Raw genomic sequence first — 25,783 nt, 5'->3', positions numbered from 1 at the left:
CAACAAAACAAAAGTGAAAAATGATTAAATGCAATAGGAATTAAACAGACATTTCGCCAAGAAGATACACAAATGGCTAATAAGCACATGAAAAGATACTCAGTATCACTAATCACTAAGGAAACTGCAAATTGAAACCACAATGAGATACTGTACTTCATACCCATTAAGGTGGCTAATATTAAAGAAAAAAACAGATAGTAACAAGTGTTGATGAAGATGTGGAGAAACTGGAACCCTTGTACATTGCTGGTGGGAATGTAAAATGGTACAGTTGCTGTGAAAATAATATGGTGGTTTCTCAGAAAATTAAATCTAGGCCAGGTGCAGTAGTTCATGCCTGTAATCCCAGCACTTTGGGAGGCCAAGGAGAGCAGATTATTTAAGCTCAGGAGTTCCAGACCTGCCTGGGCAACATGGTGAAACCCCGTCTCTACTAAAAAATACAAAAAATTAGCTGAGCATGGTGCCACACACCTGTAATCCCAGCTACTCAGAAGGCTGAGGCACAAGAATTGCTTGAACCTGGAAGGTGGAAGTTGCAGTGAGCCTAGATCGCACCACTGCACTCCAGCATGGGCGACAAAGTAAGCCTCTGTCTCAAAAAAATTAAATTAATTAATTAAATCCATAATTACCATATAATCCAGCAATTCCACTTCAAGCAGGGACACAAACAGCGATATTTGTATAACCCTATTCATAACAGCATTATTCACCAAGAGCCAAAAAGTGGAAGTAATCCAAGTATCCATTTACAGATGAATAAACAAAATGTATCACATTCACAACATGAACTAGTATTCAAACTTAGGAAGGAAAAAATTCTGACATATGCTACAACATGGATCAACCTTGAAGACATTATGCTCAGCAAAATAAGCCTGATACAAAAGGACAAGTATAGTATGATTCCACTTACATAAAGTACCTAACGTAGTCATGTTCATAGAGACAAGAGGTAAATCGTAGTTGCCAGGAGATGGAGAAGAAGGGGAAAGGCGGAGTTAGTGTTTAATGGGTATAGTGTTCCAGTTGAGGAAGATGAAAAAGTTCTAAAGACAGATGATGGTGACAGTTGCATAACAGTGTGAATATACTCAATGCCACTTAACTATATTTTTTTTAATTGTTAAAATGGTATATTTTATGTATGTGTATATTCCAATAAAAAAATTCTTTAATATAGTCTGAAAAACACACTCATCTGAAAGACAGTGGCAACTGGAAATAAAGCTCTAAGAAATCTGATACTTGTAAGAGTTTGTGTTCCAATTGTAAGAAAGCTCCTATAAATACGGAATTGCCTTTTTGTAACTCTACGAACCTATAATGTCAACAACATGGAGTCTTAATTTCTGTTGCAGAGTCTTTAGTATAGAAGGCAGTGCAGCTTGAGATTCTGACATTTTTACATTTTGTTTCACATCATTTGCGAAGGATAACCACAGTTTGCCGAAGTCTTCACTTGAGATTTTTAATGGTCTGAAAATAATGTTTAAAATTAGATATATATCAAAAAAAGTGAAATGATTCTAAACAAATTTCAAATGCCTCATGAGAATAAAACATCATTGTAAATCTGGGTCCCATAAGATTTATGTTTTTAAACCCAAATATGCTAAAAATAATTAGTATCATCCTCTAACCTGATGAAACTACTGAAAGCAGGTAATACTATTAAGTTTAAAACGTCATTTCAATAAATCACTCAGTTCTCTCTACTAGTCATTCCAGTAAGATTTTACCAAGTAATTTCATAAATCATTCAAATATAATATGAACTTTTCTTTCATATATAATTTGAATTTGGGGATAATGGGATACTTTATCAAAGTTATGTAAAAGAATATGAATATAAAGATCTAGCACCTTAAATAAATTAGACCAAAAGAAACAATTTTCACAAATACATTTTTTAAATGGTTCAGGAGACTAAAGATCAAATAGTTAAAACTGGGTATCTCTAGGGATAGAATAACAAAGAACTTTTATATTCTACTTATATTTTTCTATAGCATTTAAGTTTTATAATAAGTATCTATTGATCTGACAAGAAAGATATTTTTCTTAAAGATACAGAGGATTTTATTAATACACACAGAACAAATGTCTGTGTTATATATACCATGCTTCTTCCGATTACTAAGGTTCGCCATGGGATACACCTCCACAATCACAGAATATAAGTTTTTTGAAGGCTGGATTTTATCTTATACAGTACCACAGACATACAGTACTCTAACAGATGGACAGTTAAGTTATTACTAAAAGATTTTAAAGAAAAGGAAAGGCTGGGTATGGTGGCCCTCACCCCTAATCCCAGCACTTTGGGAGGCCAAGGCAGACAGATCGCTTGAGCCCAAGAGTTCGAGACTAGCCTGAGCAACATGACAAAACCCTGTCTCTACAAAAAACACAAAAATTAGCTGGCATGGTGGCAGTCCCAGCTACTCAGGAGGCTCAGGTGGGAGGGTCACTTGAGCCTGGAGGTCGAGGCTGCAGAGAGTCATAAGCGTGCCATTACATTCCAGTCTGGGTGACATGGTGAGACCGTTTCAAAAAAAAAAAAAAATGAACAAAAAATTAGAGTACTGTAACATAAGTGACATGTGGAGGTTAAAAAAATATAGATATTCACTGGAATTCTGTACTCTTGGTTCAGGCAGCCTTCATTTTTTTGATGTTCAAGAACAGTACAATACATTTATAAAACAAAATTAGAGCAGATAAGATATTGTTTTCAATTACTTTGGTAACACCGCATGATACCTAGTATAATGGTAAAAACTGCATGTTTCATAAAAATTTAATAACTATGTTGAGCAATTTTCTCACAGTTCTCTAAGGCTTAACAAACAGATGTTATGAAATAATTGAATAAAATACAAATGAGATAAACTTTTTTAAAAGCCATGCAGAATCTTTGGAGTTATTTAGTTTAAATTTACTTTCTCTCACAAGTTTTTCCAGATCACCAACCAACTCCAACCTAAATTAGGTCTCATATTATAATCCCTCATTGTACCATTTATTTTCTCTTCATAGCACAATTCATAATTACATATATATTTATGTAATTGTTCCATGTCTCCTCCATAGACTAGAAATTCCTCTAAGGTAGGAAATTATGTGTAGTTTTTAACTGTTGTACTCCCTAGCATGCAGCATACTGCCTCCATCCAGAGAAGAGATCTAAAAAATAGTTGCTGAACAAACAACTTGAATTAACATTTCACAAAACATTTACCTAATGAAATCTAATAGTGATAAGTTTACAGAAAATTCCAGCTGAGTAGAATGAGTATCCATCATATGATAACTAATAAAACCAGAAAGATTTCCTTTTGTAAAAGGTTTTTCTATCTGCACACTATATTGAAAGCTTTTGGTGCTTTCTGCTTCCATTACAGGCAAACAGCATCCAGGTTGCTCAGTGACCTGCAAATAAAAGTAGTAAAAGTGTTGAAGAAGTAAGGGATCAATACAGACTATTGTAAGACTACCAATTTTCTATTTAATTCAAGTGGCACAAATCATACTAATGTGGGAAGTTAATAACAAACTACGTGATGAAGATGACCGACAACTTCACTTGAGAAAAATTCACTAGAACAGATAATGAAGAAATAATAATTATACACATGTCAAAATTATGTTAACAAATGGCATTATAGTTAAAACTCTAATTATCCTGGCTGGCCCTAGGTTTTTAAAGACAGGAGAGTTTTAAAATAATTTTAAAGAGAATTTAAAAATAAATACAAATACATGTGTCATCTGTTTTTATTCTCTACCCCCAAGCTCTGGTGGTAGAGTTAAGGCAACTGGGATCAGTTTTGTCTGGTTTTTTTTTTTTTTTTTTGAGACAAAGTCTCCCTTTGTCGCCCAGGCTGGAATGCAGTGGTACAATCTTGGCTCACTGCAACCTCTACCTCCCGGGTTCAAGCCATTCTCCTGCCTCAGCCCCCTGAGTAGCTGGGATTACAGATATCTGTAACTACGTCTGGCTAATTTTGTATTTTTAGTAGAGATGGGGTTTCACCATGTTGGCCAGGCTGATCTCAAACTCCTGACCTCGTGATCCACCTGCCTTGGCCTCCCAAAGTTCTGGGATTACAGGTGTGAGCCACCTCACCTGGCCCCAAAGGTGATTCTAATGCACATCTAGTATCAGGAACTTTTGCTCTGGTCAGTGGCACAGACCATATCCCATTCAACACATTCTAGCTCATAGAAGAATCTGGGCCAATTTTGTGGAAGGTAAATATATTGGTTAAATCCCTTTATAACTCCACCAAGGACATTCATACAATAATGTAATTAAACATACTTCCCGCAATCACAATGGCAATCTCTGTTAGAGCTGGGGAAGAAACAGAACTGATACCTGAGCACTCAGTATATAACAATAAACTGGTGAGAGAAGGAAACAATATACATATTTATTCTTCAATAACTTTACTCCTTAATGTTCCACTTTGCTAAATAATTTGAGAATTTCATTTTAGTGTTTATGACAAAAGTGAATGAGACATTTAAAGAGTACAGGAAAAGAGAACACAAAATACACACTGAAAATAAAACAATAATACCTTGAAATTTTACCTTGAAATTTTCTGCAGGAAAAATTTCTAAGTTAGCATTTTTCAATTCCAAACCACTCTTATTAGTGACTGACCAGACCATCAATAAACAATCATCTTTCCAAACTTTGTTAGAAGACACTGATATGGTTTCATTATTACAGACTTCCGTAACATCTGAGTGTATGTATTCAGTAGTTTCTTCCAAAAAAGATGAAGCTAAAGAGCTTTCTTTGGCAACTGAGGCTGCAGTAGACTGAGGAGGGTGAAAAATTTCCATGTTGTTATCAGCAAACAACGAAGGTGTAGACAGACTGCAGTTTGAGAATTTCTCAACCAAGGGCAGTTCTGTGAGTGACTCAGAATCCAAAAGTTCCGAATTGAGAGAAAATTTCTTTAACTCTTTGTCTCCTCTATCATGCAAAGTATTCAAATAATAATTGTCTTCATATGCCACGTTTGACAAAGAACTAAAGGAAAAACAGGTCATATTATGAGTAGTGGTTGTTTCACCACTTTTGGCGTCCTTGACTTTTGATTTCCTTCTGAACTTGTGAGAGACAGTATCTGATTTTCCCAGCTGCAAAAATAAAACATAATAATATAAAAAGAAACCATTCTACTAGTCATGAGTTTTAAATATTCATCTATAATTTCAAATAAGTAATATACCAATTTGCTAAGGTTCTATCTATAAAGAAAAAATTAGCAAAGAATCAGAGATTAATAAAATGTTAAGTCCTAAAATTCTGACAGCTATATAACTTTGAACTATTAGCTAAATCTTATTTCTCATAAAAAACACATGGAATCAGAAAAAGAAATAAGGTTAAAAGGTCACTCATGAACAAAAAACTTTTTAGATTTCAGAATAATACAGTATAGAACTGAACAAATTAAAAAACAGTGAGAGACTTGGCCATTTTTTGAGTTGCCATAGTTGTTCTGTAAGTCTAAGTTACTCTTGAATGCAGGGATGACCCAACCTCTGTTTTAGTCATCTATAATAATCATGATTTCATGGCCTGTGAGTTAGTAAGCAGGAAAGAAAAACTGGTTTTCCCTCAATAATTAATTGGCAGTAGCTGACTGGAACACTCAGCAGGAAAGAATTCAATAACTGACTAGTGATGTTTGCCACACATTCAGGAGATAGAACAGCAAACTTGCCATCCTTGGTCTAAACCTTCTGAAGAATGGTCTGTGAATCTATGTAAGAGAAGTGATGGTTCAAGTGTTTCCTTGCCTCACAAAGTTCTATGTAAAATCAGTACAGCAGAATGGCACTACCCTATACCTCCACCCCCCGGGGGGCTTCAAAGCTACACAGCATCCTTTACATTCTAGTTGACCAAATTCTAGTTCTCTTTTCATACCTTCTCCATCACTCTCCTCAAGCCCCAACACCTTCTTCAACTCTAAACAGATGATTTTTATCTCTCACCTCCAAATTCAGAAGTCCCCAAACAAGAACTAACATTTTATTAACACAAAAACAAGGGGGAACAAAAAAATACAAAAAATAATTCCTATTAAATAGTGGTTATTATTTAAATAGTAGTTATTTTCAGTAGTTTGGAACTCAAGTTAGATGTATATTAGAGGCCAGGCATGGTGGCTCATGTCTGGCCCAGCACTTTGAGAGGCTGAAGTGGGTGGATCACTTGAGGCTAGGAGTTCGAGACCAGCTTGGCTAACATGGTGAAACCCCATCTCTACTAAAAAAAAAACAACAACAAATTAGGCATAGTGGCATGTGCCTGTAACCCTAGCTACTCAGGAGACTGAGGTGGGAGAATCACTTGAACCTGGGAGGGGGAGGTTGCAGTGAGCTGAGATCATAACATACACTCCAGTCTGGGCAACAGAGCAAGATTCCATCTCAAAAAAAAAAAAAAAGATGTATATTAGACTGCCTGTTACGGTTCCCCGAGTTACTGATGCTTTCTATTCCTTTTTTTTTCTCTTGGTCTTTTCTGGTCTTTTTTTTTTTTGGTCTATGTTTCATTTTGAATAGTTTCTATTACTTTGTCTTCAAGTTTAATGATCTTTCTTCTACACTGTCAATCTGTTGTTATTCAGAAGCTATACAGGTCAAAGACATTGTAGTGACATCTTCGTTAAAATACTTAAAGAAAAGAAACAGTTTAGCACTGCATACTCCAAAAAAAAAAAAAAATGGCTTAAAAATGAAGGTGAGGCAGGGCCTAGTGGCTCATGCCTGTAATTCCAGCACTTTGGCAGGCCGAGGGAGGTAAATCATCTGAAGTCAGGAGTTCAAGACCATCCTGGCAAACATGGTGAAACCCGTCTCTACTAAAAATACAAAAATTAGCCAGGCACGGTGGCATGTGCCTGTAATCCCAGCTACTGGAGAGACTGAGACAGGAGAATTGCTTAAACTTGAGAGGCGGAGGCTGCAGTGAGCCAAGATTGCGCCACTGAACTCCAGCCTGGGCAACAGAGTGAGAGACGCCATCTCAAAAAAAAAAAAAAAAAAAAAGCTGAAATAAGAAGCCAAAGGTTAAAAAAAAAACAACCTTGGCCTCTACAGTGATGTAAAAAATTAACCCCAAATGGATCACAGACCTAAAAATAAAAGCTAGTTAAAACGAAATACATCAATAGAGCCTTGATGTATGTAACTGAGAACTCTAAACATAAGAAAAAACAGTAGGCAACAGGATTCCTGGAGAAAAACAGCCACTCAGAATGAGGCATGACACAGAACGAGCACCTTCAGTTAGTCCCAATCCTGTCTGCTTTGCCCTAGTATCAGAGGAAGCATCAGGGTTAAGAACTGAGAGGACACATGCTAATTTTATGTCATCATTAACTGCTCCTCTTTCTTTATGATGCCATCTCAGTTACAACACAATTCCTCATGGAATTCAGGGTCTCATTTTTCTACTCTTCAGTGATAGCTGGGTGGGAATTAGGGGGAAATATAAGGGGTAAGCCAAAATGAATTTAGAATCATTAATAGAAAAAACATCTTAATAATATTTCTGATTTCAAACTCACCACAAAAAATCTGATTATCACCCTGAATGTTCCCCTGAAAAAAAAATCTAACTGAAACCTATGCACTTGTTAAATAGGCAGGAATACTTATATCAGCAATGAAGTTCACAAATCAGGGTTCTATGAGCCTGGGTGTAATCTGACTTTGGTGTGCTCTTATTAGAGCATTCGTTGGTACTCTCTCATCACAGCCTGTCAGAACACTCAAAAACCCAAGATCAGTCACTTTGCTAATGATCTGCAAATGTCAACTCAGAAAACATTAAGATACACTAATTATTAATATTTTTAGGCTGAATTTGTTTTTTCTTAAGAGAGAATATCAGGTGTAACAGAAATAGGATCTAGACTGGTGAGTCTAGAAAAGAAAGAGACAAAAATAAACAGTATAAAGTATGGTACACCATCCTGTCTGGTACTGACAGGAACAAAGGGGAAATTTCACCCTGGGAGGAGGAGAATGAAAGAGCTGGGATGTCACTCTAATCAAAATTTTGTACAAGATAGGTTCATTAGCCGCCAAAAGGAGGATACATTCATTACATGGTATTCTCAAATGCTCAAAAACACCACCTGTCCTTCACTCCAACTTGTCATTCTTTTACTATGAAAATAATTTCTCAGTATTAAAACTTAAAAAATCACTATAATCTTAATTATCATTTTGTATAATTCCTTTCGGCCTTAGGTATAAACAAGGTATAAATAAAACTTTGTACTTTTTGTTTAATATATCATTTAAGTATTTTTTCTTTTTATAAAGCAATATTATTGATCTTTCTTAGAGTTGGAAAACGTTCTGGGAGAATACAATTTATGTCACCATTCTCCTACAGTTAGATATCTAAATTGATTACTATTTTTCACTACAAAAAAATACAATTTTGAGGAATACTTTTTACAAAGATACAGTTCAATACAGTTGAACTATTATTATTATTATTATTATTATTATTATTATTATTATTCATCCCCCTTCTCTTTGAGAACTGCCCCATCTACCCACAGGGGTGAGAGTGGCCGTGATCATATCTGTAACTTTATTTAGAGCCTGACCCTTGTCCACTGACTGGGCTAAAGAGAACACCTAACTGAAGTTGAGCCAACTGCATTTTCTCTTTCAGGAATATAAAAGGTGTGTGTCATTGGTGGTTCTAGAGCTGGGAAATGATGGAGAGTAAGAACTGGGGAAGCCACTTCTCACCATATATATAGATGACAGCCAGAAGCTTTCACAGAGCCAGTTTTTTGGTACAAACAATGACAAAGATTCTTAGAGGAATAGAACCGATTACTTACCAGGTTGACTGTACTTTCTGATCCTAGCCCAACAAATAATGATGATGCCAGCAGCTGCTTTTCTTTCTCCTCTTTAGATTGGGTAAGAACTTGAGATTGATCCTTTTTTGTTATAGCTTGATCTACATTCTCCATTATACTCTCTTGAGGAATAGGCGGAGCTCCACTTTCATCACCAGTTTTGCTTTCCTTCTTGGGAAGATAGCCTTCTTTCCCCCACAATTTCTTTATACCTTCCAGCTTCAAGCTATTTGTCCTAAGGAAGTTGATAATAAAATCAAGTCAATTTAAATAACTGCTAATAGTCACTTTCTTGAGGCATTCTTTCAAAACACATCAATGCCCATGACCTTTTAAAAACAACTGTCACATTATATTCTATACACCAGAAGTAAAACCTAGATCTCTAGATTTTATTTTAGTTATAGTCAACATCCTTCCACCCTCAAGTCAAAGGATTTGATTCAAGGCTGCAGAACTCTAGACTTAGTTACAAATGTCAGAGCATTTATTTTTCACTTAATTGCTTATATTATACAAAAATAGAACTACTTTAAATCAGTTCCTTTTCTCTACTAATTTTTCAAAAAATACCTTTAATTCTGATGGTTAAAGATGAGAAATTATTCAAATTTCTTAGCAATATGAAGGAATTAAACCTATATAAATTAAGAAAAATCCTGTTAAAAGCAAAAACATCATTCGAATGTCCTCCTATGTATAAATTTACATTTTATTTATTTATTTTAACTTTACAACCCAGGAGACATAAATTCAAGTTGCCCTGAATACATGCTCCCCATAAATTTACTTTAATCCAAAAGGTTTTTCTCACTATGCACACAAGCAACCTTTTCAACTATTATTAGGTATACTTTTATCAAAATGAAATGAGGTTTTACCTATAAAAGAAAAATGTAAGATTTTAGGAAAAAGCATGAGGCTGATGAATTTTTACATCTGAGTTGGAAAAGAATTATAGTGTTTAGGAGCCAGGTGTCCTACCCAAATGCCTAGAAAAGGCATCTAGGCAATAAGTCCAGGGTCAAATTTAGAATCCTAATGTTGTCCCAAAAGTTGCAGCCATGAATCTGGAGTGATTAACAAGTGCGGGCTAAAACAGCCAAGGATTATCTCTACTATTCTCATAAGAGAGCTATGTGTCCATTGACTAGTTTGATTGTGGTAATCATTTTACAATGTATATGTATATCAAAACATCACACAGCACACCTAAAATACATACCATTGATCACTGAACAATGGAGAGGGTTGGGACACTGACTCCTTGTGCAGTCAAAAATCCACATGTAACTTTTGACTCCTCTAAAACGTAACTACTAATGGCCTACTGTTGATTGAAAGCCTTACTAATAACACAAACAGTTAGTTAATACATAAACAGACTAATATCTATATATATTTTATGTATCCCTGACAATCTTATTGTTTCTTAATTTTTTTATATTCCTGGACTACATGGTTTGCTGGAAATTTTTTCAAATTGTCTCAAATCTGAAAAACTTTTCCCAATATATTTATTGAAGAAATCTGTGTATTATGTGAACCTACACAGTTTAAACACATACTGTTTAAGGATCAACTGTACAATTTTTATTTGGCAATTATATCTCAATAACACTGGAATTTAAAAAAAACAACAACAACTATGTGTCCTTGGCACTTGACTCATTTAAGCATCCCTGTCATGGTCCAAATTAGCATTAAAAAAATAATAATTTCTACTACAAGATGAATAGATTATGAAATGAACAAAAAGGAAGACTCAGAAATATTTCTACTAATTATTATTAGTATTGAAATTGTTGGAATCATGATCAATTTGATTTTGAGCCCAAAACGAAACAAAAACAGGTTACTACACTTCATATTGAGTGAAGAATTAATGCTATTAAGAAGTAAGTAGCTAAAGGAAAATCTGAATGTTAATTAAAAAATGTCCTTTGGGGAATTGGTTCACTCCTTCTTAATGATTTTTACTGCTGAGTACCCCGTTACAAATATCTTCATTTCCCCCTTTCTTCCTCCAGGTACCAAAAGAGTTTTCTAACGGAAAAATAAAAAAAGAAGGTATACAATAAACCTCTTAGACAGAAAAAAAAAGGTATACAATAAACCTCTTAGACAAAAACTGGTTGTACTTGCCATAAGCAGATCCAAAGTGGTCATGGGAACCACTAAAATAATCCCTACCATTTCTAGAATAGAATTCTCAAAAGAAGCACCTCTAGGAAATTCATGAATACCCACAGTAGTATTATAGTATCTTTGTACTCCCTTTAACCAAAATATTACATTCACAAAAAAAAAAAAGTCCCTAAATTTTACTAATAAATGATTTAAATATCAGTTTAATAACAACAGGTGTGGAGGCAGGGATGGAGGACAGTGGGCTGCTCCATCCAGATCCCTCTTCAGTGAAGGACTGTTGATCATCTGTTGGGAGTGCTGTCAGCTCTCAGCCCCTTCAGGGATTGCCTGAGCTGCAGAGGGCTACTTCACCCAAGATCACACCCCTTCCAAGGCAGTCTATATCCAGTGATGAATGAATGATAGTATTAAGTTCTCGTCATCCATCTTGGTCCAACACAGTACAACTCTGAAGGGTCATTTCAGCTCCAGAGCTCCCCATGGGGTCAGCAGAGGTTGTCACTGGCAATGCATTGCATCTCAACTTCTGCCCAAACCTGCTTCTTTTCCCTTCCTTCTAAAGATGTTGATCCCAATGACACTCCTAATTATTCTGCATACTAAATGCCATCACAGAATGTGCTTCCCAGGGAACTCAATACACAACTGGCAAAAAGGGGTAAAAGGTTCAAAAGGAGCCTAAAAGGATCCTCAAGCTATTTTAAAGATTTGTCTTATTTATTTCATCTGCATACATGCTTGTGATCAACACAAACATTCTGTCACGCATACATATAGACCATCTAAAAAGTAGTAAAATATGGCCAGGTGCAGTAGCACAAGCCTACAATTCCAGCACTTTGGGAGGCCGAGGCGGGTGGATCACTTGAGCCCAAGTTCAAAACCAGCCTGGCCAAATTGGTGAAACCCCACCTCTACTAAAAACATAAAAATGAGCTGGGCATGGTGGCAGACATCTGTAATCCCAGTTGCTTGGGAGGCTAAGGCATGAGAATCACTAGAACCCAGGAGGTGGAGGATGCAGTGAGCCAAGATCACACCACTGCACTCTGGTCTGGGTGACAGAAGAGACTTTTCTCAAATAATAATAAATAAATAATAAAAATAAAAAGTGGTAAACTACATAAGCAAGCAACATAAGGCCACTCATTTTATATACAAAATATGCTTCTTAATGACATGAAACATTATAAAAAGAATATTTTTAAACATGAGTCATCTTTGCCCAGATTTTGATAATACTATTATATAATACATGGTTTTCTATGGTGTGTCCTTATATTATTTTAATTCAGACCATTCAAACATAGATGTAAATCCTGACCAAGTAACTAACCCTTGAAAGATTAGTGGTGTACTTTAACTCAGCTCTAGTAATTCCCATTTGAGATAGGGTGCTGCCAGGTAAGAAATTATAAATTAGGTTACTACTTTATTCTCAGGTTGCCAGGGACTGTAAGAGAGCAACTATCTTCCCTCTAAGATGATTCACCTTGCTAATTACTAGGTTCCTCTTCTGAAATAATGTGTGAGCTAAGTTCCCCTTTGGAAGCAAATTTTAAATTCATTCCTCATCTTCCATTTCACAATAATACAGTATATATTATATAATTCCTTAGCAGTTTTCCAAAATGCCATTTCTCTGAGGGTAATATATGTATATGTATAGCATTTACAAGGCCCTGTCACATTCCCTAGATCCTAGTTAAGTACTATAGTAGCAGATGCTGTCACCTGTTACACAGGTAAAAGTGTGTAAGTTCCTTCCTGGGTTTGAAGGGTTCCTGTCTTTCCCTTGTCCCTTTGGTCCCTGTTTGGGACACTTAATTGCTGTCACCTTCATCATCAAATGCACACAAACAATAACTGCTCCCCATGCTTGGAGTACCAAAATTAAATATCTGGGAAAGAAAATAAGGAGGTTAACAGAGCAGATAAAAACATATTCTACATTCCTCATGATCCATTATTAGTATATTTCTTCTAATAAATATTTATAATATAACCATTGACAAATGTAAGGATGAACATAAGATGATTGACTTCTTAATACAGAAGAACTCAAAATTCAAATGTTATCCTTCTTAGTTGTCACTTTTGAGATTTTATCACATTTATTCCAACAATGCTGCCATTACTTAAAACATTTTTAACTCTATTAGATGCGGCTTCTTCACAAACAAGAAAGCCATTTTCATTACTTTACTCTCGCATCAGCATACTGACCAAAATTATTCAGAATGATCACAAATTTTATTTAGTAAACTCACCTCTTGGATAATGAAGACAATCACAATAATGACAATCATTATTAATAACAGCAACTACCATTTATCCATCACTCACTATAAACTGGGCTGTACTATGCACTTTATACATATCATCTCATTGTATTCACTTAATTATGTTTCTAAAGGTAACTTAATTATGTTTCCGAAATCAAAATATACCTTACAAGGATGAAATCTGGCTCCAAATAAGACATTTAAACAAACACATCACCAATTTTCAAGGTAGCTGGAAAGAAACTCTGAAAGCATTTTCAGCAAAGTATACAGCTTCCTCAGATGAGTACAGATGGTGCCTGACCTACAATAATTCAACGTAATGATTTTTTGGCTTTACAATGGTGTGAAAGCAATAAGAGTTTAGTAGAAACCATACTTCAAATTTTGAAGTTTTATCTTTTTCCAGGCTAGCAATAGATCGGGCACGGTGGCTCAAACTTGTAATCCGAGCACTTTGGGAAGCTGACATGGGTGGATTACTTGAGGCCAGAAGTTTTGAGACCAGCCTAGCCAACGTGGTGAAACCCCATCTCTACTAAAAATACAAAAAATTAGCCAGGTGTGGTGGTGGGCACCTGTAATCCCAGCTATTCAGGAGAGTAAGGCAGGAGAATCTCTTGAACCCAGAAGACAGAGGTTGCAGTGAGCCAAGTTCATGCCATTGCACTCCAGCCTAGGCAACAAGAGCAAAGCTGCGTCTCAAAAAATGGTAACAATAAAATAAAATAATAAATAGTAATAGGCCAATAATCAGCAGAACTGAGTTCTAGACATGGATCTGGTGTTTGGTGGATCACTTCTGATTTATGATATTTTCAACTTATAATGGGTTTATCAGAATATAACCCCATCATAAGTTGAAGGGCATCTGTATTATGCCTTCTTTGGATGACTGACTACATGGCTTCCTCACATGAAATCAATCACCTTATTTTATGTTCACCTCTGTATCTGTCAATGTTCCAATGAGAGAGTTACAAGATACAGTTATCATAAGAATGAGGAATGTAGAACAGTATGTTAAATATTAACCTGAATGTATAAATTCTAACATTATTACTATGTATAAAGCTTGTATACATTTTATGCTGTCTTAGACAGTAGATAAGTTCTTAAAGTATAAGAGCATACTGTACAATATAAATACTTTAAGAGCAATAAGTAGAAACCACTGAAACAACAGCCCATACAGAATTTAGCCATTTAATATAATGGCTTTCTTAGAAAGTCACAAGTGTGCCTCTCCCATTGAGAATTATCTGAAAACCACTGAAACAACACACTTCTTGAAAGCCACCCTAAAATAAGCAAATAATGACCATGATGATACAAGCCAGGAACAGAAGGCAAATGGAATGCTAAAAGACATTTAAACACTCCCACAACCTCAATTTTAATAAGAAAGGAACTTACTCTTTCAGTCCCGTCTCAGCACTATTCCCAGATATATCTGAACCAAGAGAAATGCCAGCAGGAGACTGTCGTTCAGTGAAGCCAGATGAAGAAAAGGAGAGTCCATATGGTTCAAAATTGAGAACTAGAATTTTAAAACAATAACAGAGGTTCATATTTAAAACAAAGCAAAAACTGTGAAAGTTACCAATCACTACCGAAATAATTGAAGACTGTAATCTAACAACAATTTTTAAACTCTAAGGGACTTGGAGGATGATCTAATCAAATACTTACAGTAATAATAATAAATCAGCTACCATTTGCTAAATGTCTACCATAAGTCTTCATACTACTAGGTGATCAAAGACAAACTATCCTTCATTTTTATCTTTTTACCTCCCTTAGAAGCTAAAAAAAGAACTCAATTAGGAAAGATAACTAATAAACCAGGTCTACTGAAAAGTTGCTGCTCCTGTGCAAAAATGTTTAATGAGTTATGAATGAAGAAATGACCATGTTTTACTGAACAAACTGCTCCTAGGTACCTTCTTGTACCAAATGGACTGATAGAGCCATCAATGTGAAATCTCTCTAAGATTAACTCAGAGTCTGATTCCTTTGAATCTGTAAAACCTAACGAATTCAAAAAGAGCCATGAAAATTCACATTGTTATTTTGGTAGAACAGATGCCAATTCCATTCTCCCTTTCTTTCTATGTAATAAACCCCTCAATTCTTATCTAGATCATGACCACCCAGAGACACTTCCAGACACCTCTGCCATATGACTGAGGTGTCTAACCTATGAAATCAGGCATACATTTGTTTGCAACTTTTGGAAGGAGTCATGGAAGAAAAGACCATCCTTCTTCTCCCCCTTCCTCTTCCCAGCTGGCTAGACTACAACACGATTGCTGGGGTGCAAGCAGCCATCTTGGATCATAAAGTGGAACACCAAAGATACCAGAGCAGCAAGAGAGGTGAAACTTGGGTTTTTTGATAATCATGAAGCCATCCTCAACCCTACATTGCCTACTTCTGGATTCCTTTAATGGGAGAAAGCAATAACCATCTATCTTGTATGAGGTCGCACTTTGTTTATTTATTTTTTAATAGGCTAATTCACTAAGCCTAATCTTAACTGACAAATTTTGGACAGTCTAGATTATAAAAAAGGACCTTTTTATATTAAGTGTCAAATTCTGTAATTACTATTCTCATTTTACAAATGAGAAAACTGTGGTGAAGAGTTTGTCCCAAATTACAAAAAACAGAAAGTGACAGAGCCAGATATGAACTCAGACATTCTAGCAGCAGAGCTGTACTCCCAACTATTACATGGCCTCCTCCAAAGGAAATATCACCTATTCCAAAGAATACTAAATAAATGGCCAGGTGTGGTGGCTCACGCTTGTAATCCCAGCACTTTAGGAGGTCAAGGCAGGTGGATCACAAGGTCAGGAGTTTGAGACCAGCCTGACCAATATGGTGAAACCCCGTCTCTACTAAAAATACAAAAATTAGCCGGGCATGGTGGCATGTGCCTGTACTCCCAGCTGCTCAGGAGGCTGAGGCAGAAGAATTGCTTGAACATAGGAGATGGAGATTGCAGTGAGCTATCGAGCTACTGCACTCTAGCCTGGGTGACAGAGTGAGACTCCATCTCAAAAAAAAAAAAAAAAAAGAATACTAAATAAATGCTTGTTAGTTACCTAAAAAAATGATACAGCAGAATCAATGTAAAAAATAATAATGATGGACTAATGATCAAGAGAACTTCGTTCTGGACATCGATTTGCTGTTAACTAGGTATGTGAACTAGATCTTCATTTCTTCATCTGTAAAGTGAAGAATTCAAACTATGTCAACAGTTTCCAAATGCTGATCTGATGATAAGGATCAAGCTTACTTCACTGAATCTCCCAAGGACCTTTTTATACATACAGTCAAGCTTAGAGAGATTCAGATACAGAAGGGCTCAAAAAAGTCTCATTTTTAAAAAACTCTTCGTGATTCTGATTCATAATCATGTTTGGAAACCACTTATCTAAATCTTTTTTAAGGTCTATTCCAGCTAGAATATCCTCTCATTCTAAGTTTTTTAATCATCTAGCTTAACATTTCATAGTCCATTTGATGTTGCTGTAAGACAATGCAACAGAATGGGTGATTTATAATGAACAGAAATTTATTTGGCTTATAGTTCTAAAGACTGAGATGTCCAAGAGCATGGCACTGGCATCTGGTGAGGGCCTTTGTGCTGCATCATCCCATGATGGAAGGAAGGCAGAAGGGCAAGACAGCACACGAGCAAGAGAGGGCCAAACTCACTTTTTAAATGACCCATTCCCATTATAATGATATTAATTCATTTGTGAGGGCAGAGCCCTCAAGACTTAATCACCTCTTATTAGGTCTCACCTCCCAACACTGTTTCACTGGGGATTGTTTCTGACACATGAACTTTGAAGTACACATTCAAACAACAGCATTCTGCTCCTGCCCCCATAAAATCATGTCCTTATGATGCAAAATATATTCATTCCATTCTAATAGTCTCAAAAGCCTTAACTCATTCCAGCATTAACTCCAAAGTCCAGAGACATGTAAATCAGATATGGGTGAGACTCAAAGCAAATTCCTCTCCAGCTGTGGGACTGTGAAATTAACAAGCTATGTGTTTCCAAAACACAATAGTCGGGCAAGGATAAAGTAGATGTTCCCATTCCAAAAGGGAGAAATAGGCCAGAAGAAAGGCATAAGTGGTCTCAAATAAGTCAAAACTCCAACAGAGGAATCAACATTAGGTCTTATTAATCCAGAATAATCTATTTTGACTCCACATTCCACCTTTTGGGGACACTGAAGCAGGCGTTGGACACTCAAGGCCTTAGGCAGCCCCACACCTATGACAGAGTCCTATGACTTTGGGGCTCAGTTCACCCAGCAGCTCTCAAGGGATTGGAGTCTCCTGCCTGCAACTCTCCCAGGCTGGTGCTGCAAGCTAGTAGCATCAGTTCTGTGATTTCGGGGTGACCCCACTCCCAAGGATCCACTAGACACTGCCCTAGTAGGGACTCTCTGTGATGCTTCTGATCTTGTATTTCTGCTCAGCATTGCCCTAGTAAGGGCTTTCTGTGGTGGCTCCACACCTGTGACAAGTCTCTGCCTAAGCCCCAGAAAGTCCATTACACCTTTTGAAATACTGATGGAGGACACCATGACCCCATGGCTGTGTATCTACAGAATTAGCACCACATATGCCACCAAGGTTTATGGCTTGAATCTTCTGGAGTAGCAGGTCAAGCCACACCTGGAACCACAAGAATAGGTGAAGCAACCACGGAATGCTGCACCAGAATTCGAGGAGCAGAGACTGGAGGTGGCTCTGGGCAGCAAGCCCATGAAGGGCACCCTAGTCCCACCCACCAAAAGCATTCTGCACTCCCAGAGCTCTGAGCCTGTGAAGAGAAGGGCAGCCTCTGAGATCTCTGAAATGCCTTTAGTGTTACTCTCCCAATGTCTTGATGATCTTTTCTATCTGTACTAATCACTTCAGCAGACAGTCACTTGACCAGATCCTTGGCCTGGTCTCCCAAACTATTTTCTCATTCTCTACATGGCCAGGCTGAAAATCTTCCAACTTTCTATTATGCTTCTGTTTAATTATAAATTCTATCTTTTTTTTTTTTTTTTTGAGATGGAGTCTTGCACTATTACCCTGGCTGAAGTACAGTGGTGCAATCTCGGTCACTGCAACCTCTGCCTCCCAGGTTCAAGCAATTCTCTTGCCTCAGCCTCCCGAGTATCTGGGACTACAGGCGCACATCACCATGCCCAGCTAATTTTTTGTATTTTCAGTAGAGACAGTGTTTCACTATGTTGGCCAGGCTGGTCTTGAACTCCTGACCTTGTAATCCACCCACCTCAGCCTCCCAAAGTGCTGGGATTACAGGTGTGAGCCATAGCGCCCGGTCTATAAATTCCATCTTTAAGTCATTTATTTCCTTTTATGTCTTACTGCATGCAGTTAAAAGTAGCCACACAGCTCCTTCAATATTTTGCATAGAAATTTCTTCCACCAGATTTCTAGTTCATCACTCTTAAATTCTGTCTTCCATAAAGCCCTCGAGCATGAAGAGACATAACTCATCCAAGATTTTTGCCACTTTATAAGAAAGGTAGCCTTACTGTAGTTTCCAATAGGATTTATTCCTCTTTCCAGTCTGGGATCTCATATACTTAATGAACTTAGAGATTATTAAGTATACTTAATTAACTTAGAGATTATTAAGAGACAGTGAAGTCCGTATGTCTAACAACATTCTGATCACGAACACTTAATAATCTCTAACTTTCAGATTTTCCCTACAGCTCTCCTCTTCTTCTCAGCCCTCACCAGAACTACCCTTAACATTGTTTATGGCAATCTAAGATTTTCTTAGCCTGCTCCTTTAAATTCTTTTTTTTTTTTTTTTTTTTTTTTTTGAGACGGAGTTTCGCTCTCATTACCCAGGCTGGAGTGCAATGGCGCGATCTCGGCTTACCGCAACCTCCGCCTCCCGGGTTCAGGCAATTCTCCTGCCTCAGCCTCCTGAGTAGCTGGGATTACAGGCACGCGCCACCATGCCCAGCTAATTTTTTGTATTAGTAGAGACGGGGTTTCACCATGTTGACCAGGATGGTCTCGATCTCTTGACCTAGTGATCCACCCGCCTCGGCCTCCCAAAGTGCTGGGATTACAGGCTTGAGCCACCGCGCCCGGCCTCCTTTAAATTCTTCTGCTCTACCCATTACCCAGCTTCAAAGCCATTTCCACATTTTCAGGTATTTGTAATAGCGACAGCCTCACTTCTCGGGACCAATTTTCTGTCATAGTCTATTTTATGTTGCTATAACAGAATACCACAGAATGATTAATTTATGATGAACAAAAATGTATAGCCAGGAGGTAATTTCAGCACTTTGGGAGGCCAAGGCAAGTGGATCATTTGAGGTCAGGAGTGTAAGACCAGCCCAGCCAACATGGCGAAACCCCGCCTCTACTAAAAATATAAAAATTAGCCAGGAGTGGTGATGGATGCCTGTAATCCCAACTACTCAGGAGGCTGAGGCAGAAAAATCGTTTGAACCTAGGAGGCAGAGGTTGCAGTGAGTCGAGATCATGCCTCTGCACTCCAGCCTGGGTAACAGAGCAAGACACTGTCTCAAAAAAAAAAGAAAAGAAAAATTTATTTGGCTCATGGTTCTAGAGGTCGGACTATTTAAGAGTATGGCATCAGCATTTGGCAAGGGCCTTCATGCTGCATCATGAAGAAAGCAGAAGGGCAAGAGAGTGTGAGAGCAAGAGGGCCAAATTCATTTTTATAACAACCCACTCTCATGATAAAGATATTAATCAATTCACGAAGGCTGATTCCTCATGGCCTGATCACCTCTTTACAGTCCAACCGCTGAATACCATCCCAATGGCAATTAAATTTAAATACAGTTTTGAAAAACACATTCAAACCATAGCACTTACCATCCAACAGTGGTATCTTTTTAATAGCATCTGTGACAGTGAGTCATCCAGCCACTGCATTAACACTTCCAGTAGCAGTGACTACCTCAAGAAATGTTTTCTATGCACATTAAAGATAAAGAGTTTAAACCAAGAGCAGAAAGAAACTCAAAATTAGAAGGACAAAGTTTGAAAGCAGAGAGAATAAAACAGACATGGAAAGGAACAGTATTTTGAGAGCAAGCAGAAAAAAAAAATCAATTCCGAGTCAAAAGAATTGAGACTATCATCTAAGGAAGGGCTGGAAAGGCTCAAGGTTGAGAATAAAGTTCAAACCACATTATTTTCATTCTTCAGTGAAAACTCCCCAAGACCCATATTGTGATGAATGCCTAAAAGAATAAAGATGCTGAGGAGTTAACTACATGTGCAAGAGCTCTATGCACATGTGTGGAGCAGAAGGGAAAAAAATAGTATGCAGAAAGAGCGAAGAGAAGGAAGAAGACAGCTGACTTACAACTTAGTGAATATGTAGAATTTAGCCAGATAAAGAATGAGGGCAATTCACCAAAAGAGAAAACATGAGCTGGAGGCAGAGTCCTTGGAGTTGGGAGCCGCTGAAGTATTCTAAGTAAGACATAATAAAGTATAAACTATCCTGGGCATAAGTGAATAATTCAACATTTAACCTATTTGTATCCCTTATTATTAATACTTTAGAGGTCCCGGTTATACGTACACTCATTTAGCATACTTCATACTGAAATTCTTTTACACTTTGATGACTTGGTTATATTTCTCTAACCATCCTCAGCTGTTATTAATTTTTTAAATTAGTTAAGTAATTAACTTTAGTTATCTGATTATTGTTATTTTATTTTTTGAGAGACTAACAACTTCACGTTGACATGACTTTCCAAAAGCCGTAGTTAGTAAATATTGTTTTGCCTTATTATTTCTGGTTATCTAGTGCTGGAGTTATAACACATTTGATTAACTTTTTAATAGAATAACCCACACTGATTCTGAAATGCTTTCTTTGATGGAAAATTTTAAGAAAGTTTGTTCCCCATCATCTCACCTATTTTTGGTAATTCTTAATATCTCATGGTATATTCCTGAAGTTTATTCATTTTTCTGACTAAGAGATCAAAATATCACTTATTAAAGTAACATTTAACTACTACTCTCTATAAATATTTATAGAAATCTGAAATAAGATTAGTACCAGAACAGGCTGGGTGTGGCGGCTTGAGCCTGTAATCCCAGAATTTTGGGAGGTGGAGAAGGGCAGATCACTTGAGGTCAGGAACTCGAGACCAGCCTGGGCAACAGGTGAAATGCCATCTCTACTAAAAATACAAAAATTAGCTGATACGGTGGCATTTACCAGTTGTCCCAGCTGCTCAGGAAGCTGTGGCATGAGAATCTCTGGAACCTGAGAAGTGGAGGCTGCAAAGAGCCGAGATGGTGACACTGCACTCCAGCCTGGGCAACAGAGTGAGACTCCGTCTCAAAAAAAAAAAAAATTAGTACAAAACAGATAATGGAAAGATTCCAGAATTAACTCTTTATGCATAAAATACCTATTTCCTCTACTCTTTATTTTCTGTCTTAGAGTCAATCCCAATTCTAAGATATATAATTTTATGATTTACCCCACAAGTATACTCGCTATTTCCTGTCTCATAACCAATTTCCTTTTCTATACCAGTCTATTGAAATTTCAATTTTGCTTTACAGGACTTCTGAAAAACAGATTTGGGAGGAGAGAGGAAGAATCTAGTTTGAGAACTTAATCCCATTTACAATGATGGCTCTATGGGGAAAAAAATGTACTTGGCAAAGGACTGCATAAGCTTGGAGAATTCCAGGGTTCTTATATTTGGGTCAGCAATTTAACTTATTTTAAGAAAGAAAATAAGCAGTGCCAGGAAACAGTCTCCCTATTCTATCTCCCTTTCCCTATCTAACCCTTGACTTCAGTAATGGCAAGTGGTGGCCCCCAGATACTTGAACATAAGGAAATATGACAACTGAACCAGACCTCCCACTGTGGAAACTCAGATTTTCACTCTATGTCCTGAATGTCGTAAGGCCTATATATGCAGCACAGCCGCAGGTTGGGCAATTATAATTCAAAAGTTTACTTTTTCCCCAAATATATTCTGCTAATATATAAAAAGTTAATGAAAGGAAACTGATTACACTTTGAAAGAAAGTTTAATTTTTATAGTCTATTAGTTGTCACTTTGATAAATAACATATAAAAACCCTTAGAAGAAAGGGATTGCATGGAATACATGTGCCTTCCAATCCATGAACACATGATGTGGGTTTCCATTTATTTGTGTCTTGTTCGATTTCTTTAATTAATGTTGAGTGGTTTTCATTAAACAGAACTTTCTCACCTGCTCAAGTTTATTATTAGGTATTTCGCTCCTTTTGGCGCTATCATAAATTGGGCTGTCTTCCTAATATCCTTGGCAAACAGTTTGCTTTTAGTGCATAAAAATGCAACTGATTTTTGCATGTTGACTTTGCATCCTGCAACTTTCCAGAATTTGCTGACTACTTCTAAGAGTTTTTTGATGGAATCTAACTTAGGGTTTTCTATAAAGAAAACCGTATTATCTGCAAAGAGGAACAATTTTCCTTTCCAATCTGAATACCTTTCTTTTCTCTCTTGCTTAAATACTAGCTCTGGCTAGTATTTCCAGTACTGTGTTGACTACAAAATAGAAGAGTGGGCATCCTTGCTTTTCTCCTGATCTCAGAGGAAAAGCTTTTGATTTTTCATCATACCATGTTATAATGTTAGCTGTGAGTTTATCATATATGGCCTTTATTATATTGAGATATTGCCTTCTATTCTTAGTTTATCGAGGTTTTTTTTTTTTTTTATCATGAAACGGACTTCAATTTTGTCAAACACTTTTTCTACTTTTATTGAGAATCGTATGGTTTTTATCCTTTATTCCATTAATGTGATGACACATTAATTTATTTTCAGATGTTGAACCATCCTTGGATCCCTGGAATAAATCCCACTTGATCATGGTGTATAATCCTTTTATTGAGTTCAGTTCCCTAGCATTTTGCCTTTATTCATCAGGGATATTGGCCTGCAGTTTTCTTTTCTTTTTTTTTTTTTTTTTTTTTTTTTGTGGTGGCTTTGTCTGGCTTTGGTATCAGGGTAATGCTGGTCTCATAAAATAAGTTTAGAAATGTTCTCTCCTCTTCAAATTTTTGGAAGAGGTTAACAAGAATTGACATTCTCTCTCTCTTTTTCTTTTTTTTTTTTGTAGAGATGGGGTCAAGCTATGTTGCCCAGGCTGGTCTCAAACTCCTGGCTTCAAGTGATCCTCCTGCCATTGCCTCCCAAATTGCTGGGACCACAGGCATGAGCCACTATGCCCAGCCCCAATATTAATTCATTAAGCATTTGGTAGAATTCACCAATGAAGAACCACTAGAGACCATGAATACTCAAATTAATCTTGAGAACAAAGAGCAAAACTGAAGGCATCACACTTAATGATTTCAAAATATATTACAAACCTACAATAATCAAAACAGCATACTACTGGCATAAAGACAGATATAGAGACAGAACAGAGGGTCCAGAAATAAACCCAAGCATTTATGATCAACAGATTTTGAACAAGGACACCAAGAATACGCAACAGAGAAAGGGTAGTCTTCTCAACAAACAGCATTGGGAAAACCAAATATGCACATGCAGAAGAATAAAATGGAACCTTTATCTTACACCATACATAAAAATTGACTCAAAATGAATTCAGGACTTAACTGTAAGACCCAAAACTGTAAAACTCATAGAAGAAACATAAGGGAAAAGCTGCTTTATGACACTGGTCTTTACAATGATTTCATGGATATGACACCAAAAGTACAGGTAGCAAAAACAAAAATAAACAAATGGCAATACATCAAATTAAAAAACTTCTGCATAGCAAAGAAAACACTCAATAGAGTGAAAAGGCAACATATGGAATGGGAGAAAATATTTGCAAATCACATATCTGGTAAGGGTTAACCTCCAAAATATAGTAATCCTATGACTCAATAGTTTAAAAAAAAAAAACAACAACTAATATAGCCTGATTAAAAAATAGGCCAATAACTTGAATAAACATTTCTCCAAATAAAGACATACACATGGCCAACACATATATGAAAAAATGCTCAGTGTCACCATTAGCAAGAAAATACAAACCAAAACCATAATAAGGCATCACCTTGTACCTGTCAGGATGGTGATTATCAAAGAAAAGAAAACATAACATGTGTCAGCAAGGCTGTGAAGAAGTTAGAACCCTTACCCATTGTTGATGGGAATGCAAAATGGTGCAGCCACTGTGGAAAGCAGTACAAAGGTTCCTCAAAAAAATAAAAATACAGGCAGTGCCTGGTAGCTCATGCCTATAATCCCAGTGCTTTGCAATGTAAAGGGAGGAGGATCACTTGAGCTCAAGAGTTTGAGACCAGCCTGGGCAGCATTAGGGAGACTCTGTCTCTACACAAAATTAAAAGTAAACCAGGCATAGTAGCATGTACTTGTAATCCTAGATACTCAGGAGCCTAAGGCAGTAGGATCACTTGAGTCCAAGAGTTCAAGGCTACAACTATGATCATTCCACTGCACTCCAGCCTAGGTAACAGAATGAGACCCTGTCAAAAAAAGAAATAGCCTAGCACAGTGGCTCACACCCGTAATCCTAGCACTTTAGGAGGCCAAGACTGGTGGATTTCCTGAGGTGAGGAGTTTGAAACCAGCCTGGCCAACATGGCAAAACCCCATCTCTACTAAAAATACAAAAATTAGCCGGGTATAGTGGCTCATGCTTGTTCTCCCAGCTACCCAGGAGGCTGAGGCAGAAGAACTGCTTGAGTCCGGGAGGCAGAGGTTTCAGTGAGCTGAGATCACACCACTGCACTCCAGCCTGGCTGGAGCAATACTCTGTCTCTAAATAAATAAATAAAAATACAAGTACTATATGCTCCAACAGTCTCACTTCTGAGTGGGCATTTATGCCAAATAGTTGAAATCAGGATCCATAAAAGATATTATTACTCCCATGTTCACTGCAGCAGTATTCACAATAGCCAAGATGTGAAAACAACTAAAATGCTCATCAGTAAGTGAATGGATAAAGAAGATGTCATATACATATACAATGGAATACTATTAAGCCTTGAAAATGAAGAAAATTCTGCAATATATAACAACATGGATAAAGCTTAAGGATATTATGCTAAGTGAGATAAGGCACAAAAAAATATTGCATGGGTCCACTTTTATGAGGTACCTAAAAGGTCAAATTCATAGAATTGAGGAATGGAATGGTGGCTGCCAGAGGCTAAGAGGAGAGAGAAATGGGGATTTACCAATCAATGGGCATAGAGTTTTAGTTAAATGAGATGAGTAAGTGCTAGAGATCTGCTGTACAACATTTTGTCTATAGTCAATCATAACATATTATACACTTAAA

The 25,783-nt window shown here is 36.9% G+C and overlaps 1 protein-coding gene across 3 annotated transcripts in view; it reads right to left on the bottom strand.

The window, feature by feature from the left end:
• AP4E1 (adaptor related protein complex 4 subunit epsilon 1) overlaps positions 1-25,783 on the bottom strand; it is a 98,292-nt gene that overhangs the window by 12,434 nt on the left and 60,075 nt on the right. For all 3 annotated transcript variants that reach the window (XM_012442378.2, XM_064365673.1, XM_064365674.1), the window contains 5 exons: positions 14,783-14,906; positions 8,910-9,165; positions 4,609-5,166; positions 3,251-3,441; positions 1,328-1,485 (listed from right to left, as the gene is read on the bottom strand). In XM_012442378.2, coding sequence (XP_012297801.2) covers positions 1,328-1,485; positions 3,251-3,441; positions 4,609-5,166; positions 8,910-9,165; positions 14,783-14,906 — 1,287 coding nt within the window. The remainder of the gene's footprint in view (positions 1-1,327; positions 1,486-3,250; positions 3,442-4,608; positions 5,167-8,909; positions 9,166-14,782; positions 14,907-25,783) is intronic.

This window comes from Aotus nancymaae, unplaced genomic scaffold (genome assembly GCF_030222135.1).
Source record: "Aotus nancymaae isolate 86718 unplaced genomic scaffold, 86718_ANA_hifiasm-v0.15.2.pri h1tg000062l, whole genome shotgun sequence".
Lineage (NCBI taxonomy): Eukaryota > Metazoa > Chordata > Mammalia > Primates > Aotidae > Aotus > Aotus nancymaae.
This window is presented reverse-complemented; position numbering and strand designations above follow the sequence as displayed.